Source organism: Watersipora subatra, chromosome 1, assembly GCF_963576615.1.
Source record: "Watersipora subatra chromosome 1, tzWatSuba1.1, whole genome shotgun sequence".
Classification (NCBI taxonomy): domain Eukaryota; kingdom Metazoa; phylum Bryozoa; class Gymnolaemata; order Cheilostomatida; family Watersiporidae; genus Watersipora; species Watersipora subatra.
Genome location: NC_088708.1, coordinates 6,991,579 through 7,015,084, shown reverse-complemented (window position 1 = coordinate 7,015,084; position 23,506 = coordinate 6,991,579). Strand labels below are relative to the sequence as shown.

The 23,506-nt window shown below is 34.1% G+C and overlaps 1 protein-coding gene across 1 annotated transcript; it reads left to right on the top strand.

Annotated features, from left to right (window-relative positions):
- The first annotated feature begins 627 nt into the window (after positions 1–627).
- LOC137400890 (protein lin-9 homolog) lies at positions 628–21,687 on the top strand. The gene is made up of 9 exons (XM_068087234.1): positions 628–790; positions 1,314–1,439; positions 3,754–3,917; positions 9,183–9,324; positions 12,617–12,719; positions 15,977–16,200; positions 16,822–17,083; positions 17,544–17,638; positions 21,508–21,687. Exons 1-9 carry the CDS (start codon positions 759–761, stop codon positions 21,611–21,613), a joined length of 1,254 nt encoding a protein of 417 aa, XP_067943335.1. The 5' UTR covers positions 628–758; the 3' UTR covers positions 21,614–21,687.
- The last annotated feature ends 1,819 nt before the right edge of the window (positions 21,688–23,506 follow it).

The window sequence follows — 23,506 nt, the reverse complement described above, 5'->3', positions numbered from 1 at the left end:
TCATCAAACATGCAATTTAGGCAATTTTTAGAAAATTTAAAAATTCTGAAAATTAGATTCAGGTTTTTATTTTTTCAAATGTATACAATTATCCTGTTGCATCTCCTTTTATTAGTGCCTTGTCTGGAAGGTATTGAAGCTATTGATCTCAATCAAACTGAAGACTTGAGATCAGGTTACGTTTACATACAATAAGCATCAAGCTTTGCGAGGACGTTAGTGTGTTTCTGCAACAAAAAGTGTGCAAATGCAATTGTTCAAATTGTTTGTGCATTGTGTTAGTTGACATCTCACAAAATTTTGATTGATGTTCTATTTAAATTTTAGAATTTCATCGCGAATCCTCTAAATTTTATAATCCAACTTCCATCTACTAAGCATATGGCATGACTATACAACCCTTTAGTATAATTGATATTATTGTTGCTTAGATGTTTTTGTAATATTTGACAAATTGCTGTACCATTTATTACTATTTTAATATAATACAATAATAATATTGAATATTTTCTACAAGTGGTAATAGTTCATTTTATTGCTAATATTTTATGCAGATGGTATTGCAAGTGCTAGAAAGAGACCTAGTCGTAATGTCAAACGTAATCGTCGTATCACTCAGCAGGATGCTAAATCAGAATCACCCAGAAAGCAGGCAAAACCAGCTCCTATTCTCAAGAGTGAAAAAGAAATAGCTCAAAGCAATGGTTTGAGGCTAAAGAACATATTGAAGTTGCCCAAAGCCCATAAATGGGTGTGCTATGAGTGGTTCTATTCAACCCTTGATCAGTAGGTGCTTACAACTCACTGGCTGCTAATCTCTTTCTCTACCATATTTAATAGCTTCTCTACATGTTTTCAGTTGTTCACTTCAGAAACAAATACTAGCGTATAATTATGGAGCAGTCAATTTTTACTAAGCCCTTGAGACTTTAGCCTTGTGAAGTCAGAGTTGTGTTGTGTTCTAGTCTTGTGTTACGTTCTTGCCAACGTTTTGTGAACAGTTCAAGACATGAGGGAAGTTTGTGACTTGTTCGCCGAATGCTTTTTTATGGAATTTAGGTATTGAGATATGAACTTGTCAAGAATATATCATACGTTGTTGATCATTACTAGTTACAAAGAACAAAATTAAAAAAAGTTTTTCACATTTTCATCACTAAAAAAAGAGCGGCTAACTCTACGTCTCCTATCTTAATTAATTCCATACCTCATATTTTATCGCAGTTCCTAAACTTGTGATGTCTGGTCTGTTTTGCTGAACAGAACAGGTCACAAATTTATCTTATTAATTGGTTCTAGCTGATCTTCTGCAGGGCGCTTCTTCTTGGTGGAAACGATTTTCAAGCAGTACTGAGGGAGAACTTTCCTGACCTCGGCACCGAGCTCATGCGGAAGTCGGAGTGGAATAAGATACGCCGATTAATGGGTAAACCAAGAAGGTCAGTGATGTGATTTGTTCTTATTTGACACCAAAAAGGCTTCTGGATTGTCACCCTTAGGCCATTTTTGAGCATAGGATGTCAATTTGTTGGATTTATTAATTTTAATGTACTTTCATAAAGCGAGCGGCTTCTTATGCTCATGTAATGTCATTTGCTTTTCTTTACCGATAATCCTAGGTTTTTCTGGCCAACTTAGATGTAAAACAACATGTCAACATGAGCTCAACCACATGTGCAAGTAAGTGGTTGACTACTGCGGGAATCCATTGGCCAGCTAAACCATTTCCTAAATGTTTACCTCCTAGCTGGCCTAACCTTTTTTATAACATGAACAGAAATTATTTTTAATACTTTAAAATTCTTTGTGATATATACAACCAAATAATGCTTCTTAATAAAAACAATACATTGCAGAATACCCATCAAATAATAACACCTACATTCATTTTTTATTATTATGCTTAGCAAATCACTCACACACAAAATCATAACATCTTTTGAGGTAGTATTTCTTAGAACCTTGAGTGTGAATACAAGTGTTTTGGTTAAAATGATGATATGACATGGTTAAAACCATGAAAAACACCAAAATTCATTGTGGTAATAATATGAGCAAACACCCATGTGCTCATATATCCTAGTGTTGAAGTTACCAATCTGGTCTCATAACTAGATAGATCACTGTGATATCACAGTTAGTGAGTCAATATTAATTTGACAAGGTCTCTCAACCTGATAACTTGGTTTTGGATCTATGGATGCTTTAATATTTGGCTTTCCATAACAGTCATATGGCTTTATCTGTATACGATGGGTAGTGACCCCTATAACTTGTAGTCTAGCCTCATCTGGGCACTAAAAAAAACTTTCTCTATGGCGAAGTATCAAAATAGCAAGGCTGCCGGAAATGTATTACCTCAGCTTTGACTTCAGAACTTATTGATGGTGGAGGTTGGCATACATGACGGCATCCATGAAGGCATCCAGTCTTTATAAAGCATTGTGACCTGGGAAGTCTAAACTTCCATCTGTATGAATGTCTAGTTTTTCTCCGTAAATACATATTGCATTACAATAAAGCATTTGCTGGATTCGTGTCATCTTATTTCATAAGTATTTTTGAACAAACTAAATAAACAGTAAAATGCAGATCATAGATCAGTACCTAAAATAAATCAACATGTTGAAAAAGATTTTTAGATGTTTAAATCAATTTTGATGATAAGAAAATTAATATAGCTAGCAAACGATATGAACTAAATTTGAATTTTTCATGGCTGTTTTTCTGGCTCACGCTTGGCCTAACGCATGTTGCTGGCAGAATTCTCCAAAGCTTAAGCCTTCGTTATTACAACAAAAGGTGCTGTTCACTAGGACATGGTAGCTATATATTAGGTACAGCTGCTTTGCATTCAACATTTAACCTGAACATAAATTTAAAAGAAAAGTAATGTTTGAATTACATATCCTTCATGAGAAATTGTTTCATCTTACACAGTTGAATCAATGATGTTGCAGCGATACTGATCATAGTTAACAAAACATTCTGGTCTGGAGTACTAAAATCACAACTTACTGCATGGGCTGACCTTAAAGTTAACAACTGTGTTTCTCAAGTATAAGTTTATAAATTGATTAAATGAACCAATTAACAATGAAAATATGTTTCACATTAGTAATATATACCTACCACAGTCATACGTTGCTAGTCTATAGTTAAGAATCTGCTGGTTAGGTTTTCACGTCAATCTTCTGTACATGCCGGGTAAAGCTGACTAAGATTTCACAAATACCGAAAGACAAGTCTTATTTCGTGTTCCTCATTAGTTATTGGTTGGTGTTTACAGCAGCAACGTAGCTTGCGCGGCTCAGCTTGCGGATTGCGATACCAATAACCTCTTTCACACAAATTTGAAATATTTTCTTGGAAAATTTTCCAGAATACATGATGCTTGCATGAATAAGAATTTCCTATGGACAATGTTTAGGTAGTCAAATTTTGAATGGACAATTAGCTAATCAAACACAAAACTGAGCAATTCACAATAAGTATACATGTATAGCAACACAACCGTTTCTGATTGATAGTTTGCAAAATCATGAATCTTTCCAACGACTCGAAAATGTTGATCAAACCCCAGCTTGTAATGTTATCTACTACGGTTGACGCATTAATATTTTGTGCCACTAGTAATCCTTGGTTGTGAACCATGGGGCACAGACATTGTTTTATTGAATCTTTCAGCATGTGTCACTATCATCTTCAGCAGATGTTCGACAGTTTTTAGTTGCTAATGTTATGTTCCGGTAGGTGTTCAGCGGCATTCTTCCAAGAAGAGCGAAACAACCTTGAGCAGCGGAGACAGAAAATACGGCTGATACAACAGCGAAAAATGACAGAGCTTTCCGAGGCTGACATGAAGGACTTGCCGGATCAGATACCTCTGCCTCTAGTCATTGGCACAGGTGTCACAGGTAACTATTTATCAGCGAGGTCTTTCAGCCATGCTATCTTTGAAACTTAGGCTAAAGCTAATCATAGCATTTTTATTTCCTCATGTGTACCTTTGTTGCTGTGACATTTATAGTCGCACGCATTTTGCAATATTTTCTATACATCGGAACCTCTACTTATGAAAGACTCTACACACGAAATTTGCAAGTTACAGCACGTCATTTGTTAGAAATTTTGCTTCGACCTATGAAAGGTATTTGTAGATAAGAAAAGCCAAAAGCCCTTTCATAATTTTAGCCGTTGGTTTGTTTCATGACTTGACCAGTTTGTTTTTTTGTTTGTTTCGTGTCTTGGCCCATTTGTTTCTTTGTTTGTTTCGTGTCTTGGCCCGTTTGCTTCTCATGATACGACATACAATGCTACCCAGTTTCCTTTTCCATCTTAAGTCAGTAAACAACAAATGTTTTGTTTTTGTTCGTTATGTAATTTGAAATTATCATTTATCACATACATAATAAAACAACTTTCGCTTTTAGCAAATCAATTTCTGTGTGATGATATACAATCATGTCTCAACATACATGTACAAGCTTCATGTTTCTCTCATAAATCAAACCAATCTTTCTGTATAAATTAACTACCGTACTTTTCGGACTATAAACCGCAGCCCTATATAAGCCGCTTCTGCTTAATTTTCCAAAAAACGATAATAAAACAATACATAGGCCGCACCTTTGTATAGGCTGCAGACCTCAGGACAGTGCTTTTTAACGTGGCAGCAACTTTGCTGTTTAAAACGGAAAAGTGTCTAACGGCACTGTTTCATATTAACCGATGCTTTATAATCTAGTGCCTAACGGAACAGTACCGTAAGGCATTGTTTCGTATTTTCTTTCACCGCTAGAGGCGCACTAACCGGAGATTCTGGTTAATGAGCCCTAGCGGTAAAAAAAGCCACAAAATAGCCGCACCCTTATATAAGCTGCATGGCTCAAATCATCAGAAAAGAGTAGTGGCTAATAGTCCGAAAAGTGCGGTAAATACAAATTTATTCATTTTCACCCACTGGAAATATTACCTAAAACAGGATATTACCATAAAAAAAACTCTAGGAAAACCACCTAAAACAGGATATTACCATAAAAAAAAGAAGTTGAGCTCTTACATTACACTAAACTTTATTCTTTTTTACTTTTTCCGGCTCGGGTCTTTTTGCGTCGCTTTTTTACTTGACTCTGTTTCACCTTCCCTTTTAGCCGGCTTTTTAAATCTTTTTTCAAATGAAAAAGACTGAGCGATGTTGTTATCGAAAGCTGCCTCTCGCATACTTGGCCACTTAGCTGCGACCACTCAATTACCGTCTCATATGATTGTATCTCAAATTTGTCTTGTATCTCAAGGCAAAAATTTGCTCAGATTTTTATTTGTATCGCGGTATGGCTGTAGCTTTCCAGCCATACCAGTTTTCCATGGCTTTCTACTTACATTCTTAAAGTATTTATTCTGAGCAAAACAAAACTAAGACAACAGTACAACACTTACCTCTTTTGGCCGCTTCCCAGTTTCCGCGGTCTTCGCTTAGCCTAGTCTAGACAGCCAAATATACACAAACAGATATACTTTTCATAATTTTTATTTGTTATTTCTCTGTTCTTCTGTTCATGTGTACTTGTTCTATTGATTCTGTGGGAATTTAAATGTATATTTGTTATAGGTTTTAACCATTGCATCTATTTGAAAATAATACTAATGTTATATCTGAACTTTTTGGGGGCTTGGAACGGGCTTGGTGCATTTATGTGGTGAAATCAGTTTCTACTTGCGAAATTGTCTACATATGAAATAACTTTCGGAATGAATTACTTCTCTAAGTTTTAAAAGTTCCACTGCACTAAGCTTTGTTTTTAACAATTGCTTGGGTAAAACTATCTTAGCAGTTTGGTGAGAATGTGGCAGTTGCAAAAATAATATATGTTAAAAATATCCACCTTGTTTACATGCTTGCGGTCAGTCTATCTTTTTGTGTACGCATGTTATTTTATGTACCAACGGAAGTCAACAAAAACCAAGATATCAATAATTTCAACCTGCCTCATTTACGAACATTTACTACCAAAAACCTCTATTTGAATGCCACCTTTATTTGAACGCCACCTTTACATTCTATGATTTTTACGAACCCATAATAGAAAGTGATCAGTAGAAAATGGTCCACAAAATAGTACTAATAATGTCTCGATTATATCAATAAAAATTATTTTGTTCATAGTTTTTGTTCGGGTTCCGGTGTCCATTTTCCAACTCAAATGCTTGTGGTTGTTCTTAAAAACTTTGACACCAATGCCATAGAAATAATAACTGTATCAGGCTAATAGTATTTCTTTGTTTAACCCAAGTTCTGACCAAGCCGATCTAATCGGCTTTTCGGCCGAATTTGATTTTGACCAAGCCGATCAAATCGGCTGTTACAATATTGCTCTATATTGTTTCTGATTAGCTCAAATTTGTCAGTTTCCCGAATCATAGCAGAGGAAACAAAACAAAGAAACGCTTTCAGTTGGAGTCGTTGTGATAATATCCGTTTTACTCATTTTGCAAAAAGAAATTATTTTCAAGAAAACGATCGTAACTGCTACTCTCAATATGGACGAGGAAGACATTTTAGGTCATCTAGATTCTGATAGCAGTGATTTTGAGGCCGACCAGTCTAATGATGATTACTCCAAAAGCTCTTCTGAATAAGATGATGATGAATGTAAGTAAAATCATTTAGCTTTTTATTCGTTGGTGTTCGTAATTCATTAGAGTGTTAGTCACAGTCGCACTAGTAATTAGACATCAAACTGAAGTTTCAACATGTAGTCAGTCACACGAAAGTTGATCTAGAGCTGATTTTTCTGAGCAGAATAAATTTTCATTACTGTGAGAGGGTTAGATTAGATCACGTTTATGTGTCAGCCTGTAAAAATAAATAAAATAATTTGTTGTTACATTTATTATACATGTCATTGTCACGACTAATAATAATAAAGCTAGTATCCTGTATGAGTGAACAAATATTGAAGCAGCTGGTATGTAGCCTCAATATTCTCTTGTTCTTGTAATTGTTTTATCAACAAATTCCTGGTCTACGGGTTGTTGTAATCAATGTTGCAATGCTTGTCTTCTTTTTCTAGCTGTAACTCCAGTTGTTGATGCTCTACAAGGTGCCAGAGTGGGAGCTCGAGGCCAGAGATCCGGCAGAGAGAGACAAGCTGTACATGGCTAGCAGGCAGCTGTGCAATCTGATGCTGGCTGGAGTGAGGTTACTGCAGATGTGATTGAGGGTGGGAGCTATGAGCTTGCTGATGATGTGCCAGATTTTACAGTGTGGCAACCTGGTTCCACAAACATATCCGACGATTGTGTTACCCCTCTCCAGTTCTTCGAGCTATTCATCGCAACCGCTTTGATTTCAACTATGCTGGTGTGCAGCATGCAAAATAGGCTGTCATTTAGACTGCTATGAGATATTTACTCATAAGCTGTGATTACTTCAATTATTTTTAATTATATTATTATATTATATTTTTATAATATAAAATTATATTGTATTATATAGCATATTATTGTATTATCAATATTGATTAGTAATAATATTAAGTTACTGTAATTTTCTGTTTGCGTTCATCTTGTGCAGTTTGTACAGTCAAATATTAATTTGTTTTCTCTCCTTTTTTTTGATTTTGTCGGTTTAGAATAAAACTGCAATAAACTGAAAAATAATGAAGATAATTCTTAGAAATTTTGTGTAGATGTTCTTTACACTTAGTTTTGCTGGATAATGTAAAAACACTTTTGAGAGAAGGACACTACCTTTGCTTACAACTCCTGAAACATTAGAAAAACTTTATGAAATTGTCTCCCCGTGATTTATGGTCAAAGATGGTGGATGTAATGAGCATCTACAACTTAGATTATTGTGCAGTTAGATTCTTCACTTTGTTAGCTTTCAGAAAATGTATGCATTATCCAGGTTTGGTTTATAGCATTTAGATTTCTTGGGGATTAGCCACTTGCCTCAATTATCCCTGAAATAACGGTCATTTGAGAAATTTTTATGGTCGGTACTTGGGTTAACACGGTCTTGATACTTCGACATGTGTAAAAACAGTTAAGCAATTATGAAGGAATCTGTTCAGCTATTTTCAGGCTAACTTTTTAACATTATTTTCGCGAAAGGTTTTCCAAATAGCAACGTGTAAAAGTTTTTACTTTGCTGACAAAGTTGTTTGGGCGCTAATATCGACTAGTTCTGCAGTGAGGAACAAGAGCTGAGGTCAGCAGAGACTGTGGAAGACATTGAACAGCCAGAAGAAGTTAAAATGATTCCATATGAAAGCAACAATCAGAACGTCACCTGTCGAGCAAACGACTCAAATATTTTTGTTTCAAAATGTTAATTTTGGTTTTTGCATTTATTATAATTATGGTTTGTTTATGTCACTGGTTCTTCTCTAGAGATTTGTAGCAGTTGATAGATTATCATAATATAACTTTCAAGTTTGCAGACTTATAGCATATTTGATAGTATCAGAGTGGTTATCTTAACTCAGCTTACAATGGATCAACGCTCATAACTCCTTTTCTATTGCACATTAAAAGCCTGTCTTAGCTGCAAACTGTAGCGGACATATCAATGAGTGCAATGAGCTTTAAACATTTTAAAAATATAGTTATAAAATAAAAATATGCCTTCGAATTTAAAATGAAACAAAAAACTTTGAAGCTCCAACAAATTGCAACGAAAGCTATAAGATCGGTAAAGCTATAATAGGTAAATTGCAAGCAATAGATATCAACTGATAGAGATATTTCTCAGCTTCCTAATGCATTTTTATTTAGAGATCTACAACAAGTTGGAGGTAAGTGATAGCAGATTGATCGCACACAAAAAAGGGTTACTGTGGCTCAGCTCAAATGAGAGTGCATAATATAGGCGGCATTCGCTTCGCCTGTAAAAGGATTAAATTTAGCTTTACAAAATTCTGGCAAGCTATTTGAAAATTACAATGCCACCCTGTATTTGAATGTCACCTCTAATAAAACGCCACTACAGGGGAAGTTTTGAAAAATTGAGTGCCATGACATTCAAATAGAGGTTTTACAGTATATGTTATAAGGTACATACATACATTGTATATAGATGGTATTGTTGGAAAAAACCAATTTGCATGCCAACAACCTCGCCTACTATCAGTATTTCTTACATCATTTACTGTTCATTTGTTGTCGTGTTTGAACAGCGCTGCTGAGAAGCCCTCAGGATGGGCTCTATGCTGGCACCATCGACGCTGTTGACACAATGAACAACACATACAGAATAACATTTGATAGGGCAGGTCTGGGCACACATACAGTACCTGACTACGAAGTGCTCTCTAACAGGTAGGCAAGCCTCCTATCTATAATGCATAGAGAATGTTTATGGCAGAAACTGAGCTTTGCGCCTTCTACAACCAAAGAGCTTATGAGAGTAATTTTAGACCAAACTGATCAATCGACTTTGATAGCTTCATCTATATAGATGGAAGGCTGATAGAACAAGTACTTAGCTCAAGAATTATATTTTATGAGAGGCACATCTTAAACTTCATAAAACTCTTGTTAAAGCTTTTGAGTTGTTTCAAGGGGAGTGCCAGCTTCTTAGGCCTAATCTCAATCACGTGCAGTAAGATGTCTTCATAAACATAAAGCTTTTCGTTCGCATAGCTTGGCTATATGTTGATCGATTAATACTAAACCTTTCATTATACAGCGGACCCTATCATGCGACATTAATTATATGTCATTAATATGTCATACAGAAAGGTATAGAAACTCATAGTAGTTAGTGTATCTAATCCAAACACCCCTATTGTAAAAACCTTAAAGGTTGACTTGCAACAAAATTCACATTGCAAAATATGCGGAAAGGTGATTACAAGCTCTCAAAAGCTAAAAAGCGAACAGAAAATCGCCGTAGAACGAGACCGCCGTAGTTTGGATTCCCTTTCCAAAATGGCTCAAATGTGATGTAGTTGTGAGAGATGATTTCTGTTTACACTTTCATGCAATCTTATTCGTCGAAATATTTTCACAAATATACTTCACGCATTCAATAAAACTATGTCTATTGTTATTACGCGTCAGTTTTATCATCATTGTAATGCCGCCGCTTTTAGCAGTGATATCTTATAACTTACCGTAAAAATTCATTAAACATTTTAACCTTACCTCGAAAGAGTACATATCATTGTCTGATAATCATGACGAGCCTGTTGGTCATCTGTGATAATCGAAAAGTGCTGCAAAAATTATTTGCGAAGTATTGGGTCACATGATCAGATTACGACTTGACGATTGAATAATTTTGAAACAAAACTAAAGTAGCGAGCATCTATATTTGATACGGGGTCTTTGGTACAACTCGAAGTGTTTGTCATAAACTAGTGCTACGATAAGTTTTATATTGAGCTTTTTATTGGCCTTTCAGTTCACGTGAGAACATACGTGACAAGATGATAACCAAATTTCGTGGTTACGTCATCGAAATAAAGAGATTCCAATCTATGGCGGCTTTTCGTTTTTGAGCTTTTAAAAGCTTGTAATCACATTTCCACATATTTGGCACTTACAACACAACAGAGTAAGACATGGTGAATCTTTTGATACCAAATAACTGTAATGTGAATTTTGTTGCAAGTCAACCTTTAAAGTTATGTAATATATATGCATACTGTATATGTTAAAAATCAGCATCAAAATAGTATATTAATTTCAGTAACTTAACATTTATAGTAAATATTATATTAAACGCTAGAAAGCACAATAAATTCGATAGATTTCACTCACTGTAAAAACCGTAAAAGAGGAACGTCATAACCTGTGATGCACTGTACCCTCCTCTTACGGTCAATCCCGGTCGTTACGACCACCCTGTTTGAGGGTTTTTCACCTTACGATCTTGCACAAGTGAAACGATATCGAATTTATTGGGCATTCTAGTGTTTAATATAATATTTACTATAAATTTTAAGTTACCATGGTTAATATACTATTTTGATGCTGATTTTTACTAGGTACTGTAGGTATATAACATTTTGATGTTTTTTTAACGGTTGGGGTGTTTGCATTAGATTATTACTATGGGTTTCTACACCCCTCTATACGACATTTTCGCCTTACTATCTCAGCACTAGAACGAATTAATGTCGATGGTGGGGTTAACTGTAATTGTTTAAAACTATAACTTCCGTGAAGACTAAGCCTGTCATAGTAACAGTTAAAAAAAGGCGATATTACTCCTGAACTTAAGACAAGGGATCATAAAAGCCATAAACAAACATCTTTGAATCATTTTTTGAAGAAGGCTGAAGTAGTGTAGTAGTTATTGAGAGGAAGGAGTAAAAATAGTGGTAAGAGTTGAAAACCTGAAATGAGCAAAGATTAAAAAACTGGCCATGATAATTAATGATAAATTTAAAAAAATCATGAATAAAAATAAAGTGTAGATATAAATAAATGTCAGCGAGTCCTGTTAATTTAAAGTTCATTTAAACTACTGTATGGTAGACGATTTCTATATCTCCATCGTTCAACTATTCTTCTCAATTCCTCAGTTTTAATGTAATGGCAATGTCTCAACTGCCCGTTTTATCGATTAATAATTCATAAAGTTTTTCACGTAATTTTGTTTTACATTGATTTTTACATATTTATACATTGAATTTGTTTTAATACAACATGGCTACATTGTTTGATACAATGCTACATTGCAATGCCATTGCAATGTAATTAAAATGTCACTGCCATTGTAATTATGTGTGAACACGAGATAAGAAGCACTTATGTTGGCTGTCATTCTAATACATTTCTCCCTAGTAGTTGCTATGCTACGTTGTTATGGCTGCACAAAATGACAGATAATTATAACGCAAGGTCAACAAGGATTCCAACAATGTCTGCATCGTATTTAAGCGTCCCACTTTAATTTTTGTTGTAAAATTACACCCATTGGTTTGTGTATATCATCTTGAGGAGCGTGCCTGCAAAAAAGTTTTCTTTTACATAAGTAAGAAATTAAAAAAATTGTGCCAAAAATTTGCTATTCTAGGAAGTCATACATTTAAAACTTATTAAGGTATGCTCTGCTTTTATGAATAAGTAACGTGAACAAATAGTTTTTAGAAAATCGAGTTCGAAAAATGAGGCTTTAATGCAATTGTGTAGCATCACAGCCAGTTGATATTTTGCAAACGCTGATCAAACTGATAAAGCTGATTTGGTTGAAATTACACAAAAATATTCAAACCATGATGCTATCTGTTTCTGTTAGTGCAATAATATCTTGTGCTAACCTTTAACTCTCCTCCTGTCGGTCGAATTTATAGCTGCGCTATTACCTGAAATTCCCTTCTCATGGTTTATGGAAACATTTGTTTTTTACTGAATTGAAAAGCAAACAAATTATGGATTCAAACAACTGGAAATTTTTATGGTAGCTTGCCAATATATGCACCAAAAATATTTAAAATTTAGCTAAATTTTAATGCACTAACATAGAAATCAATTAACTAACTTATGATCCGGTTGAAAAGTTCATTTCACTTTTGGAAATAGTTTATATGCTTTAATAATGCTTTTAACCATTAACAATTGCTAAAGCAAGTCTTAAGTGTTGTAGTATTCTGTCCCGTAGGCTGCAAGATACAATACCCCTATCCTCATTCCAACACAGAATTCGTCCTGCACGATACACCGGCACAATATCTCCTCCTCACAGAAGTAGTCATCTCCAACTGGTGAGTGTCCCTGGAAAGTGAAGTTAGTTTCAAGCCTATTAAGTTGATTACGATCACATTTCATTTATGTACTACCTGAATGCCCGGAGTTGCAGGTGGAGTAAAAAGATGTTGCGCAAAAAATTCATTATGAATAAACATATACAACATTCATCATTCTAACTTTTAAATGAAGGTGTTTGTTTATTTCTGTGTGCGCTACAAGTTTAATTAAGTTTATGCTATATATATATATATATTTATAGCATTTTGGGGCAGTCTGGGCACATTTTTTCTAGTATTTCATGCGTGGTAGCTGAAGATTGGCTACGATGATCTTATAGCCTGTGTTGCAATTCGTTGGAGCTTTAAAGTTTTTAATTTCATTTTAATTGGAAGGCATAGTTTTATTTTATAATTTTATTTAACAATGTTCCATAGCAGCTCATTGCACTCATCGATGTTTGCTACAGTTTGCAGCCAAAACTTAATTTTTATGTGCGATAGAACAAGAGTTACGAGCTTCGATTCATTGTAAGCTGAGTTCAGATTACCGCAAATAATATGCTATAAATCTGCAAATTTATAAGGTTGATAATAATCTATTGAATGCTACAAGTATATATTTAAGAACAATTGACACAAACCATAACTATAATACATGCAGAAACAAAAATTAACATTTTAAAACAAATATTGACATTTTTAGAACAAAAATATTAGCATCGTAGGCTCAGCCAGTTGCGTTGCAATTGTTGCTTCTGTTTGGAACCATTTCATATTTTTCCGGCTGTTCAATAATTTCCACAATGCCTTCTGACCTCAACCCGTTTTCTGCACAGTTGAGCTGGTTGATATTAGCGTCCAAACAATTTTTTAGCAGAGAAAAACTTTTGCGATGCCATTTTGAATAGAAACTTCTAGCGCAAATAAAGAGAAACCTCGTTTAATCAAAATGGCTTCAAAATATTAGCCTCAAAATATGTAGTAACACATTTTTCATCATAAATGCGGAAACTTTTTTCCATATCCATTGAAGTATCAAGGCTGCGTTAAAGAAGGAACTACTATTAGCCCTTATACAATTACTAGATGTTTCTGTCGTGTTGCAATCAAAGTTTTTAACGAAAAAACCTAAAGACTTTGAGTTGGAGAACAGACTTCGAACATGAACAGAAACAATGAACGAATTAATTGTTATCGATGTAATTGAGTCATTGTTGGTACGGTTTTGTGGACACTTTTCCATAAAAATTTATCACTTGCTATTGTGGGTTCGTAAAGATTAAGAATGTCAAATAGTACCAGTCAAATAGAAATGGCGTTCAAATATAAGTGGCGTTCAATTAAAGGGTGCCATTGTAAATCAACCCTTTTCCCGTAGTGGCACTCAAATAAAGGTGGCACTCAAATAGAGGTGGCATTCAAATAAAGGTGGCTCTCAAATAGAGGTGGCATTCAAATAAAGGTGGCGTTCAAATACAGCTTTTACGGAATGTTTGGAAATTTATTCTAGCAGTATAAGTAGCAAATTTTTTTCAGATTGCAAAGAATTGAAACTAAAATTGTTTTCATATATTATTTGTTGATTAGTAAAACCAAGCAACAATTACAATTATTACAATTCCCTGCTGGCAGCACCCAGAATATTTTACTGTACTTATTCAACTCCTTGTGAGCTTAAAGCTTGTGACGACATGAAGCATGACATGTAGCAAACCTTCACATGTTCTTGCTTAAAATTCTCATTTCTCAAACTCATTCTCAAACTGTCCAACTTCATTTGCTAAGATTCTCCGAGACAATAAATCTCTGAATCAATATTGTTTTACTGTTAATAACGAATATGAAAAGTTGTATTTTAGCTCTATAACTAATGTTGTAGTCGAGTTACAGAGGTAAAATAATATCCCACCTTTTAAGGACAGATTTCCGTATACAAATATAGCAAGCTGCCTGTCATGTATTGGTAGCAACTGGTTTATATATCAAGTGCTTGGCAGTTGGGTCAGATGAAAAACACATGCAGTTACTGTACTTTTCGGACTATTAGCTGCTACTTTTTTCTGATATTTTGAGCCATGCGGCTTGTTTAGAGGGTGCAGCCATTCTGTGGTTTTTTTCTTTCACCGCTAGGGCGCATTAACTGGAATCTTCAGTTAGTGCTCCTCTAGTGGTGAAATAAAAAACGAAACAATGCCTAGCGGTACTGTTTCTTTAGGCACTAGGTTAAAAAGCGTTGGTTAATACGGAACAGTGCCTAACGGCACTGTTCCGTATTAACCAGCAAAGTTATTGCCATGTTAAAAAGCACTGTCATGAGTTGTGCGACCTATACAAAAAGTGCAGCCTATGTATTGTTTTATTATCGTTTTTGGAAATAAAGCAGATGCGGCTTATATAGGGTGCGGTTAATAGTCTGAAAAGTACGGTAGTTGCCAGGTATCTGTCCACCTTTTTCTGCTATTCTTTTGCCTTCATTATAGTTGAATGCGATTTCCTATGTAAGGTCGAATTTTTACATTGTAGATAAGAAACTTAGCCCTTTTGCTACCAAATTAATTTCCTTTCCAGGACATACCGTAATTTCATATTTGGTAAAACCTAATATTTGACAAGGCCGCATATAAATTGTCATAACTTTTGAACAACACGGTCTATAAAAAGATGTTTCAATATCAAATTTATCAGCATAAGATTTTAGCCAAAAATGTGTTGCAGAATAAGCTCTGACACTTGTTGGTCATTCACACTACGACCATGGGTATGTCTGATTTGGACAATCAATATTATTACAGCTTACAGCAATATTATTACCGCTAAAAATAGAGTAATCACTCTCAGTAGTACTGTTATTCAATGAAAATCGCTCATATTCCATAAATCTAAAATTAGATGAACCTTTGAAGCTGTAATCCGTCTGACATGACAGGCCATTGCTAAAAAGAAATTGCGATCAAAAATTAAGTTTTTGCGAAGTGAAACTTCGCTTAGGATGAATTGTAAACATATTTTCTATTCGCTCAACACATGCAGATAATTGTTTACCTTTTGTTTTAATACGGATACAATAGGCTAATTAATTAACTATTGACTAATCAGAAACGCTTTCTATGAAGCCTACTAAAGCCACACCATAATGCTCTTGTCCATACACAAATGCTTTGCCAAGCCATATTACGGCGAATGAGTACGTAGCGAAAGAGTTAACACATGTATTGTAATCCTGGCAACAGTTTAGGCTGTCATAGCATGTAGAAAGCTGATCCATGTTATAGGATAATGACCCGTTGCTTGGATTCGCCCCACTTCACTCGCGCCTTCTCGGTGACCAGTCAGGGACCATTGGGGGATTTCCAGTCAAGTTCCTTGTGCAGGTCACCAAACTTTCCAAGTCACTTTCCATCAAACGTGAGAAAGTTGATGAACTGAAGTCAATGAATGCCAAAGCAGAAAAATTTCAATCTTATTTAGAACCCCTTTCTGTAGAATTTCAAAAGAGGTAAGGAGTCTCCTCGCTAATCTTTTTGTTTGCTTTTCTTGTTTGTGGTTTGTGCTCCACGAATTCTTAACATGTGCCTGTCATCAAGTATGCTTGTCATCAAGTATGCCTGTCATCAAGTATGCCTGTCATCAAGTATGCCTGTCATCAAGTATGCTTGTCATCAAGTATGCCTGGCATCAAGTATGCTTGTCATCAAGTATGCCTGTCATCAAGTATGCTTGTCATCAAGTATGCCTGTCATCAAGTATGCCTGTCATCAAGTATGCCTGTCATCAAGTATGCTTGTCATCAAGTATGCCTGTCATCAAGTATGCCTGTCATCAAGTATGCTTGTCATCAAGTATGCCTGTCATCAAGTATGCCTGTCATCAAGTATGCTTGTCATCAAATATGCTTGTCATCAAGTATGCCTGTCATCAAGTATGCCTGTCATCAAGTATGCCTGCCTTCACGTATGCCTGTCATCAAGTATGCCTGTCATCACGTATGCCTGTCATCAAGATCTTTAAATCCTCTATCAAGCAGAAACTTGACAGAGGATTTCATTAATATTCAAATCGTATCTATCAGTTGATACCAATTAGAGGTAGTTTAAAGATACTTTTTCATTTCATCTAGGTATGCCTATGATATACTAGAATTAGAAGAGATAAATCGGCGTCTGGAAGAACAACTGTCAGCTGTTCAGATCTATAGCCACGAGCTGTCAATGGAACAAGGGGTTGATGGGGCAGACACATCACAGGAAACGAGGCATGGTTGTGATTTAGAGGCTAAGGCCATGTTTGAACGGCGCATGGAAGACCTCAAATGCACGATTCAGTCGCCTAGTATGGCCGCACTCATTACCAAACTAACAGCCATGCTGTTACAACTTAAGGTAGGCTCAGGCTTGGACTCCAAGACAGTCGTAAAACTTAGATTTGCATTCAGCACTTACATATTTTTCTTTCAGGATAAAATTGCTGGTCTGTTCATGCTTGCTCTTGTTAAACCATACTGCAGCGAACTTGTTGGCATAAACACCACAATTATACTGCCACATTCTTTATCGGTAGTACACAACTCAAATTCAGGTTCTATTATTTTTATGATAATGTTTTGCTTGCTAACTAGCGAGAGAGAGCCACATTTGCTAGCCAGTTGTGATATACATATAGCTACAAAAGCTACTTGGTTTCAACTAACTAGAGCTTAACTACGAGGTGCAAGCTAGCAATATATAGACTTCAGTGGATACCTAGATTGATTTTTTGCCCAATGTAGCCACAGTCTCTAAGTCTAATTACAACGAGCTAATTTGTATTAATTCTCAATTAAATATATTTTACTTATTTCAGGCTGTCAGCGAGGGAGATGTCAATGCGCTTGACTTGCGATCTATACAGAATGCACTAGAAGGTATCAGACTCTCTACAGATTCAACTAATAGCAGGTCTGTTTATAAATTTAGTTCAGTAGTTTGATAGTTTTATCTCATCTCACCGCCATGATCATGCCTGGTTTGCAATTACCATAAAACCTTTATTTGAACGCCATGGCCTTCTATTTTTCGACCCTTCCCTTTGGGCGGGCCCTTATGAGAGGTGACGTTCACATAAGGGGTGACGTTGTATTTGTCAAATATCTCATCAGAATGTTGAGAAGACAAATTTAACACTTTCACAGGCAATTCGAATGTTGCCTATATTTTGCACTTTCCTTCGGGCCGTGCGACATCAACCCTTTTGGATACAAGAAATTTGCTAACTTACCTCCAACTTGTATTAGATCTCTAAATAAATATGCACGAGAAAGCTTATACATGTCTCTACCGCTTGGTATCTATTGCTTGCAATTAACCTGCGATGATCTTATAGCCTGAGTGGCAATTTTTCGGAGCTTTTCAAGTTTTTTATTCATTTTAAATTTGAAGGCATATTTCATTTTATAATTATATTCAACAATGTTGCATAAAAGCTCATTGCACTCATCGGTATGTTTGCTACAGTTTGCAGCCAAAACTGTTTTTTTATGTTTGGTAGAACAGGAGTTACAAGCGTCGATCCGTTGTAAGCTGAGTTCACGTTACCGCAATCATGCTATCAAATAATATGCTATAAAACTACAAATTTATAAGTTTTGTAATAATCTATCAAATGCTACAAATATATATTTAAGAACAAGTGGCATAAACAAACCACAATTATAATACATGCAGCAACAAAAATTAACATTTTAAAAACAAATATTAACATTTTTAAAACAAAAATATTGCGTCATTTGCTCTACCAGTTGCATTCTGATTTTTGTTCTGTTTGGAACCATTTCATATTCTTCTGGTTCAATACTTTCCACGGTGTCTTCTGACCTCAACCCACCTACTGAACAGCTGAGCTAGTGGATATGAGCATCCAAACAATTTTTTAGCAGAGCAAAACTTTTACACGTTGCCCATTGTAATAGACATTTCTACACAAATTAAGAGAACCTGCGTGTAATCAAAATGGCCTCAAAATATGTAGTAGCACAGATTCCATTGTGAATGCGAAAAGTTTTTTCACGTACATCGAAGTATCAAGATCGCGTTTAAAAATGAACTACTGATGGAGTTATTAATTATTTCTATGGTGTTGCAGTCAAAGTTTCTGATGAAAAAACTTGAAGACTTGGAGTTGAAAAACGGAATTTGATATGAACAGAAACTGTGAACAAATGAATTTTTATTGATGTAGTCGAATTATTATTAGTACGGTTTAGCGGACTCATTTTTACTGATCAATTGCTATTAAGGGTTCGTAAAGATTAATAATGGCAAATAGTGATGCTCAAATAAAGGTCGCATTCAAATACTGGTTTTACAGTAATTGCAGTAGTGATTGAGTATTGGCGCGTTTGGATTGCATAAGTGTACCCAAGGTCTTGTCATCGGAGGAAATGTGTTGAACCCTACTATCGAGTAGGACTCACGCTATCCAAATGATTTACCAAGGATTGGCATGATTACAACATTTACCAAGGATTGGCATTATTACAACATTTACCAAGGATTGGCATGATTACAACATTTGCGATTTAATTCAGAAGTATTTATCACTTACTACTTGGTGGCTATTTAAACCTATATTGCAATACACTTTTTCTGTAAAAAATCTAATATTTGAAAGAAATTGTTCGCGGTAGTAATGAAATCCATGGCAGATTTTATGAACGTCTCAGGTAAACTGAAACTGCATATTATGCAATGTGCATTATAAACCCATACCAAGTAAATACTCATACCAATATAAACCATACCTTTGCAAGAAGGAAAAAATCTAACCTATCATTCATTTTCTTTGCAGTCGGTAAAACTGAAATGCTAGTAGCTACAGCAATAGTAATAAATTTTTACTGTTTTCGGATTTTCTGTCAGCTGATATTATTCAAGCAATAACTAACCATGACAGTTGCTCACATATCCCTTGAGATGCATTAAAATATTCATGAGTAAATTAATTTTTTTTTCTCAATGGTACAATATCCGAACTGCATTTTTGATATTTTTTTAATTATGTTGGATTACACATATAGAATTTATCCAGTATTTCCTCAACAGTTGCATGATTGTAGTAGCTTGATGTGATGCAAACCATGTAAATCGGAAATAGTTTTTTCCAAGTGGTAGTCATATATCATGATGGTTTTAGTCTGGCAAACATGGATTTCTGTTACTGCAAGTAGGGCTTACTGTTGGCTCATTATAAACATTGATATTGTGAATTGTGTTCATTTTGTGGTTTGATTTGAGAACAAACTATATCATTATTTCGCTACGATGTGTGCTCATTGGATATGCAAAAGTCACTCCATAAAACGTTCTTTTAATTATTCCAACACATTAAGCGGTAATGTAGCTTCTACATGTTTGATGAATCGCAAAAATTAAATATTGAAATAGATCATTATGACAGGAAACGAATAGCTTGGGCTCCAATAAGATTCGGGAAGAAGAATAAGCTTCGTTTGAAAATGCATCATACAAACTTTGGTTTACTTAAAGTTAGCATTTTCAGTAACTTCGTGGTTAGGGTGTTTGAATCTGTGCCAGAGACATGAGCTAAGAACCTTAGGTGACATGATAGTTTAAGTTTACAAGAACATTTGTTTATATGAACATGAGTTTATATGAACATGAGTTTATATGAACATGTGTTTATATGAACATGAGTTTTTAAGAGCGCGAGTTTACAAGAACATGAATTTACAAGAACATGAATTTATTTGAACATGAGTTTATATAAACATGAGTTTATATGAATGTGAGTTTATATGAACATGAGTTTATATAAACATGAGTTTATATGAACATGAGTTTATATGAACATGAGTTTATATGAACATAACTTTATATGAACATGAGTTTACAAGAACATGAGTTTATATGAACATGAGTTTATATGAACATGAGTTTATATAAACATGAGTTTATATGAACATGAGTTTATATGAACATGAGTTTAGATGAACATGAGTTTATATGAACATGAGTTTGCAAGAACATAAGTTTTTAAGAGCGTGAGTTTACAAGAACATGAATTTACAAGAACATGAGTTTTTAAGAACATGAGTTTACAAGAATATGAGTTTGCAAGGACATGAATTTACAAGAACATGAATTTACAGGAACATGAGTTTACAAGAACATGAGTTTGCAAAAACATGAGTTTGCAAGAACATGAGTTTACAAGAACATGAGTTCACAAGAACATGAATTTACAGGAATATGAGTTTACAAGAACATGAGTTTGCAAGAGCATGAGTTTACAAGAACATAAATTTACAAGAACATGAATTTACAGGAACATGAGTTTACAAGAAAATGAATTTACAAGAACATGAGTTTACCAGAACATGAGTTTACAAGAACATGAATTTACAAGAACATGAATTTACAAGAACATAAGTTCATAAGAACATGAGTTCACAAGAACATGATATCGTTTAAATGCGTAACCTTTCTCGTAGTAGACTTCTCTGAATCATGTTTTAACACGTGTGTGCTTTAAACTGTTTCCTGATTGAGATAACTGTCGTAGGCCAACAACTGTCGGTGGGTGAACTAGAGCTTCAAGTTTGTTCATTCTGCATGTCTCTTACATTGTCAAGCTGTATGCAAAGAATGAATCATTACAAGATGAAGAGCTCATTGTTAGGGTCAATAGCTGTTTAAGAAGAGCGTAGTGTTTGTGTTGAAAATACTAGTTTTCAAGGCATGATGAACCTGTGTTATACTCAACTGTGTCTGTCTGGTATTGATCTCATTCATGTGAATCACCATTTTAGTTGCTTCAGGAACAATGTAGAAGTGCACGTAAATCACATTCAGAGCTGTCTCACTCAAATGGGCAACCTCCACGCATTTACCTCATCTGCTGATCGATATTTGTAGCAACTGTAAGGATGCTAATTGTATAGCGTAGTACTTTATTTATTTTTTTCATTGAATATTTTTAAAGCGGTTTTTATGAGCTTTTTGCAGAGATAGATTGTAATATAAAAGTAGCATCTATAAAAGGGCTTTCGACTTGCGGCAGTTTTCATGCTATAAAAATTGTTCTACTTGAAAGTTTTCTTAACATGTATAGCACAATTTTTCGTGACATACCTTGAGCTTTTATCAATGATTTTGAATTCGATACCTTCATTTTCTGCTCACTTTGGAGTGCAATTTTATTGTCATTTTTATTATCTTATTTATGAATGTACAGCCCTGACTCAATAGTACCATTCAATATTATACTCTAATTGTTAGATACAAAATTTTTAAAAGTGCACTAGTTTTTATTGTTTGCTGTCATTTTTAATGTTCACGAGTTGTTCATCAGTAATAAATGATCTGCTTAATATAAATAAGATCTTTTATGATTATTGTAGTTTCTTGCAATCATTTCTTTTAGCAACCTTGAATTGTCTCTAGTGGTTCTTAATCTAATCTAGTAGTTGCATACCTCATCTCGTAGCACTATATCTCATCTAGTACCATTATATCTTATCTAAGAAAATACTATATCCTAACTAGTAATACTATATCCTATCTAGTAATACTATATCTTATCTAGTAATACTATATCCTAACTAGTAATACTATATCCTATCTAGTAATACTATATCATATCTAGTAATACTATATCTCATCTAGTAATACTATATATTAACTAGTAATACTATATTTCATCTAGTAATACTATATCTTATCTAGTAATACTATATCCTATCTAGTAATACTATATCTTATCTAGTAATACTATATCTTATCTAGTAATACTATATCCTAACTAGTAATACTATATCCTATCTAGTAATACTATATCTCATCCAGTAATACTATATCCTATCTAGTAATACTATATCTCATCTAGTAATACTATATCTCATCTAGTAATACTATATCTCATCTAGTAATACTATGTCCTATCTAGTAATACTATATCTTATCTAGTAATACTATATCTCATCTAGTAATACTATATCTCATCTAGTAATACTATATCTCATCTAGTAATACTATATCTCATCTAGTAATACTATATCTCATCTAGTAATACTATATCTCATCTAGTAATACTATATCTCATCTAGTAATACTATATCCTATCTAGTAATACTATATCTTATCTAGTAATACTATATCTTAACTAGTAATACTATATCTCATCTAGTAATACTATATCTCATCTAGTAATACTATATCTCATCTAGTAATACTATATCTTAATTAGTAATATTATATCTTATCTAGTAATACTATATCTCATCTATTAATACTATATCCTATCTAGTAATACTATATTTCATCTAGTAATACTATATCTCATCTATTAATACTATATCTTAATTAGTAATATTATATCTTATCTAGTAATACTATATCCTATCTAGTAATACTATATCTTAACTAGTAATACTATATCTTATCTAGTAATACTATATCCTATCTAGTAATACTATATCTCATCTAGTAATACTATATCTCATCTAGTAATACTATATCTCATCTAGTAATACTATGTCCTATCTAGTAATACTATATCTTATCTAGTAATACTATATCTCATCTATTAATACTATATCCTATCTAGTAATACTATATTTCATCTAGTAATACTATATCTCATCTAGTAATACTATATCTCATCTAGTAATACTATATCCTATCTAGTAATACTATATCTTATCTAGTAATACTATATCTTAACTAGTAATACTATATCTCATCTAGTAATACTATATCTCATCTAGTAATACTATATCTCATCTAGTAATACTATATCTTAATTAGTAA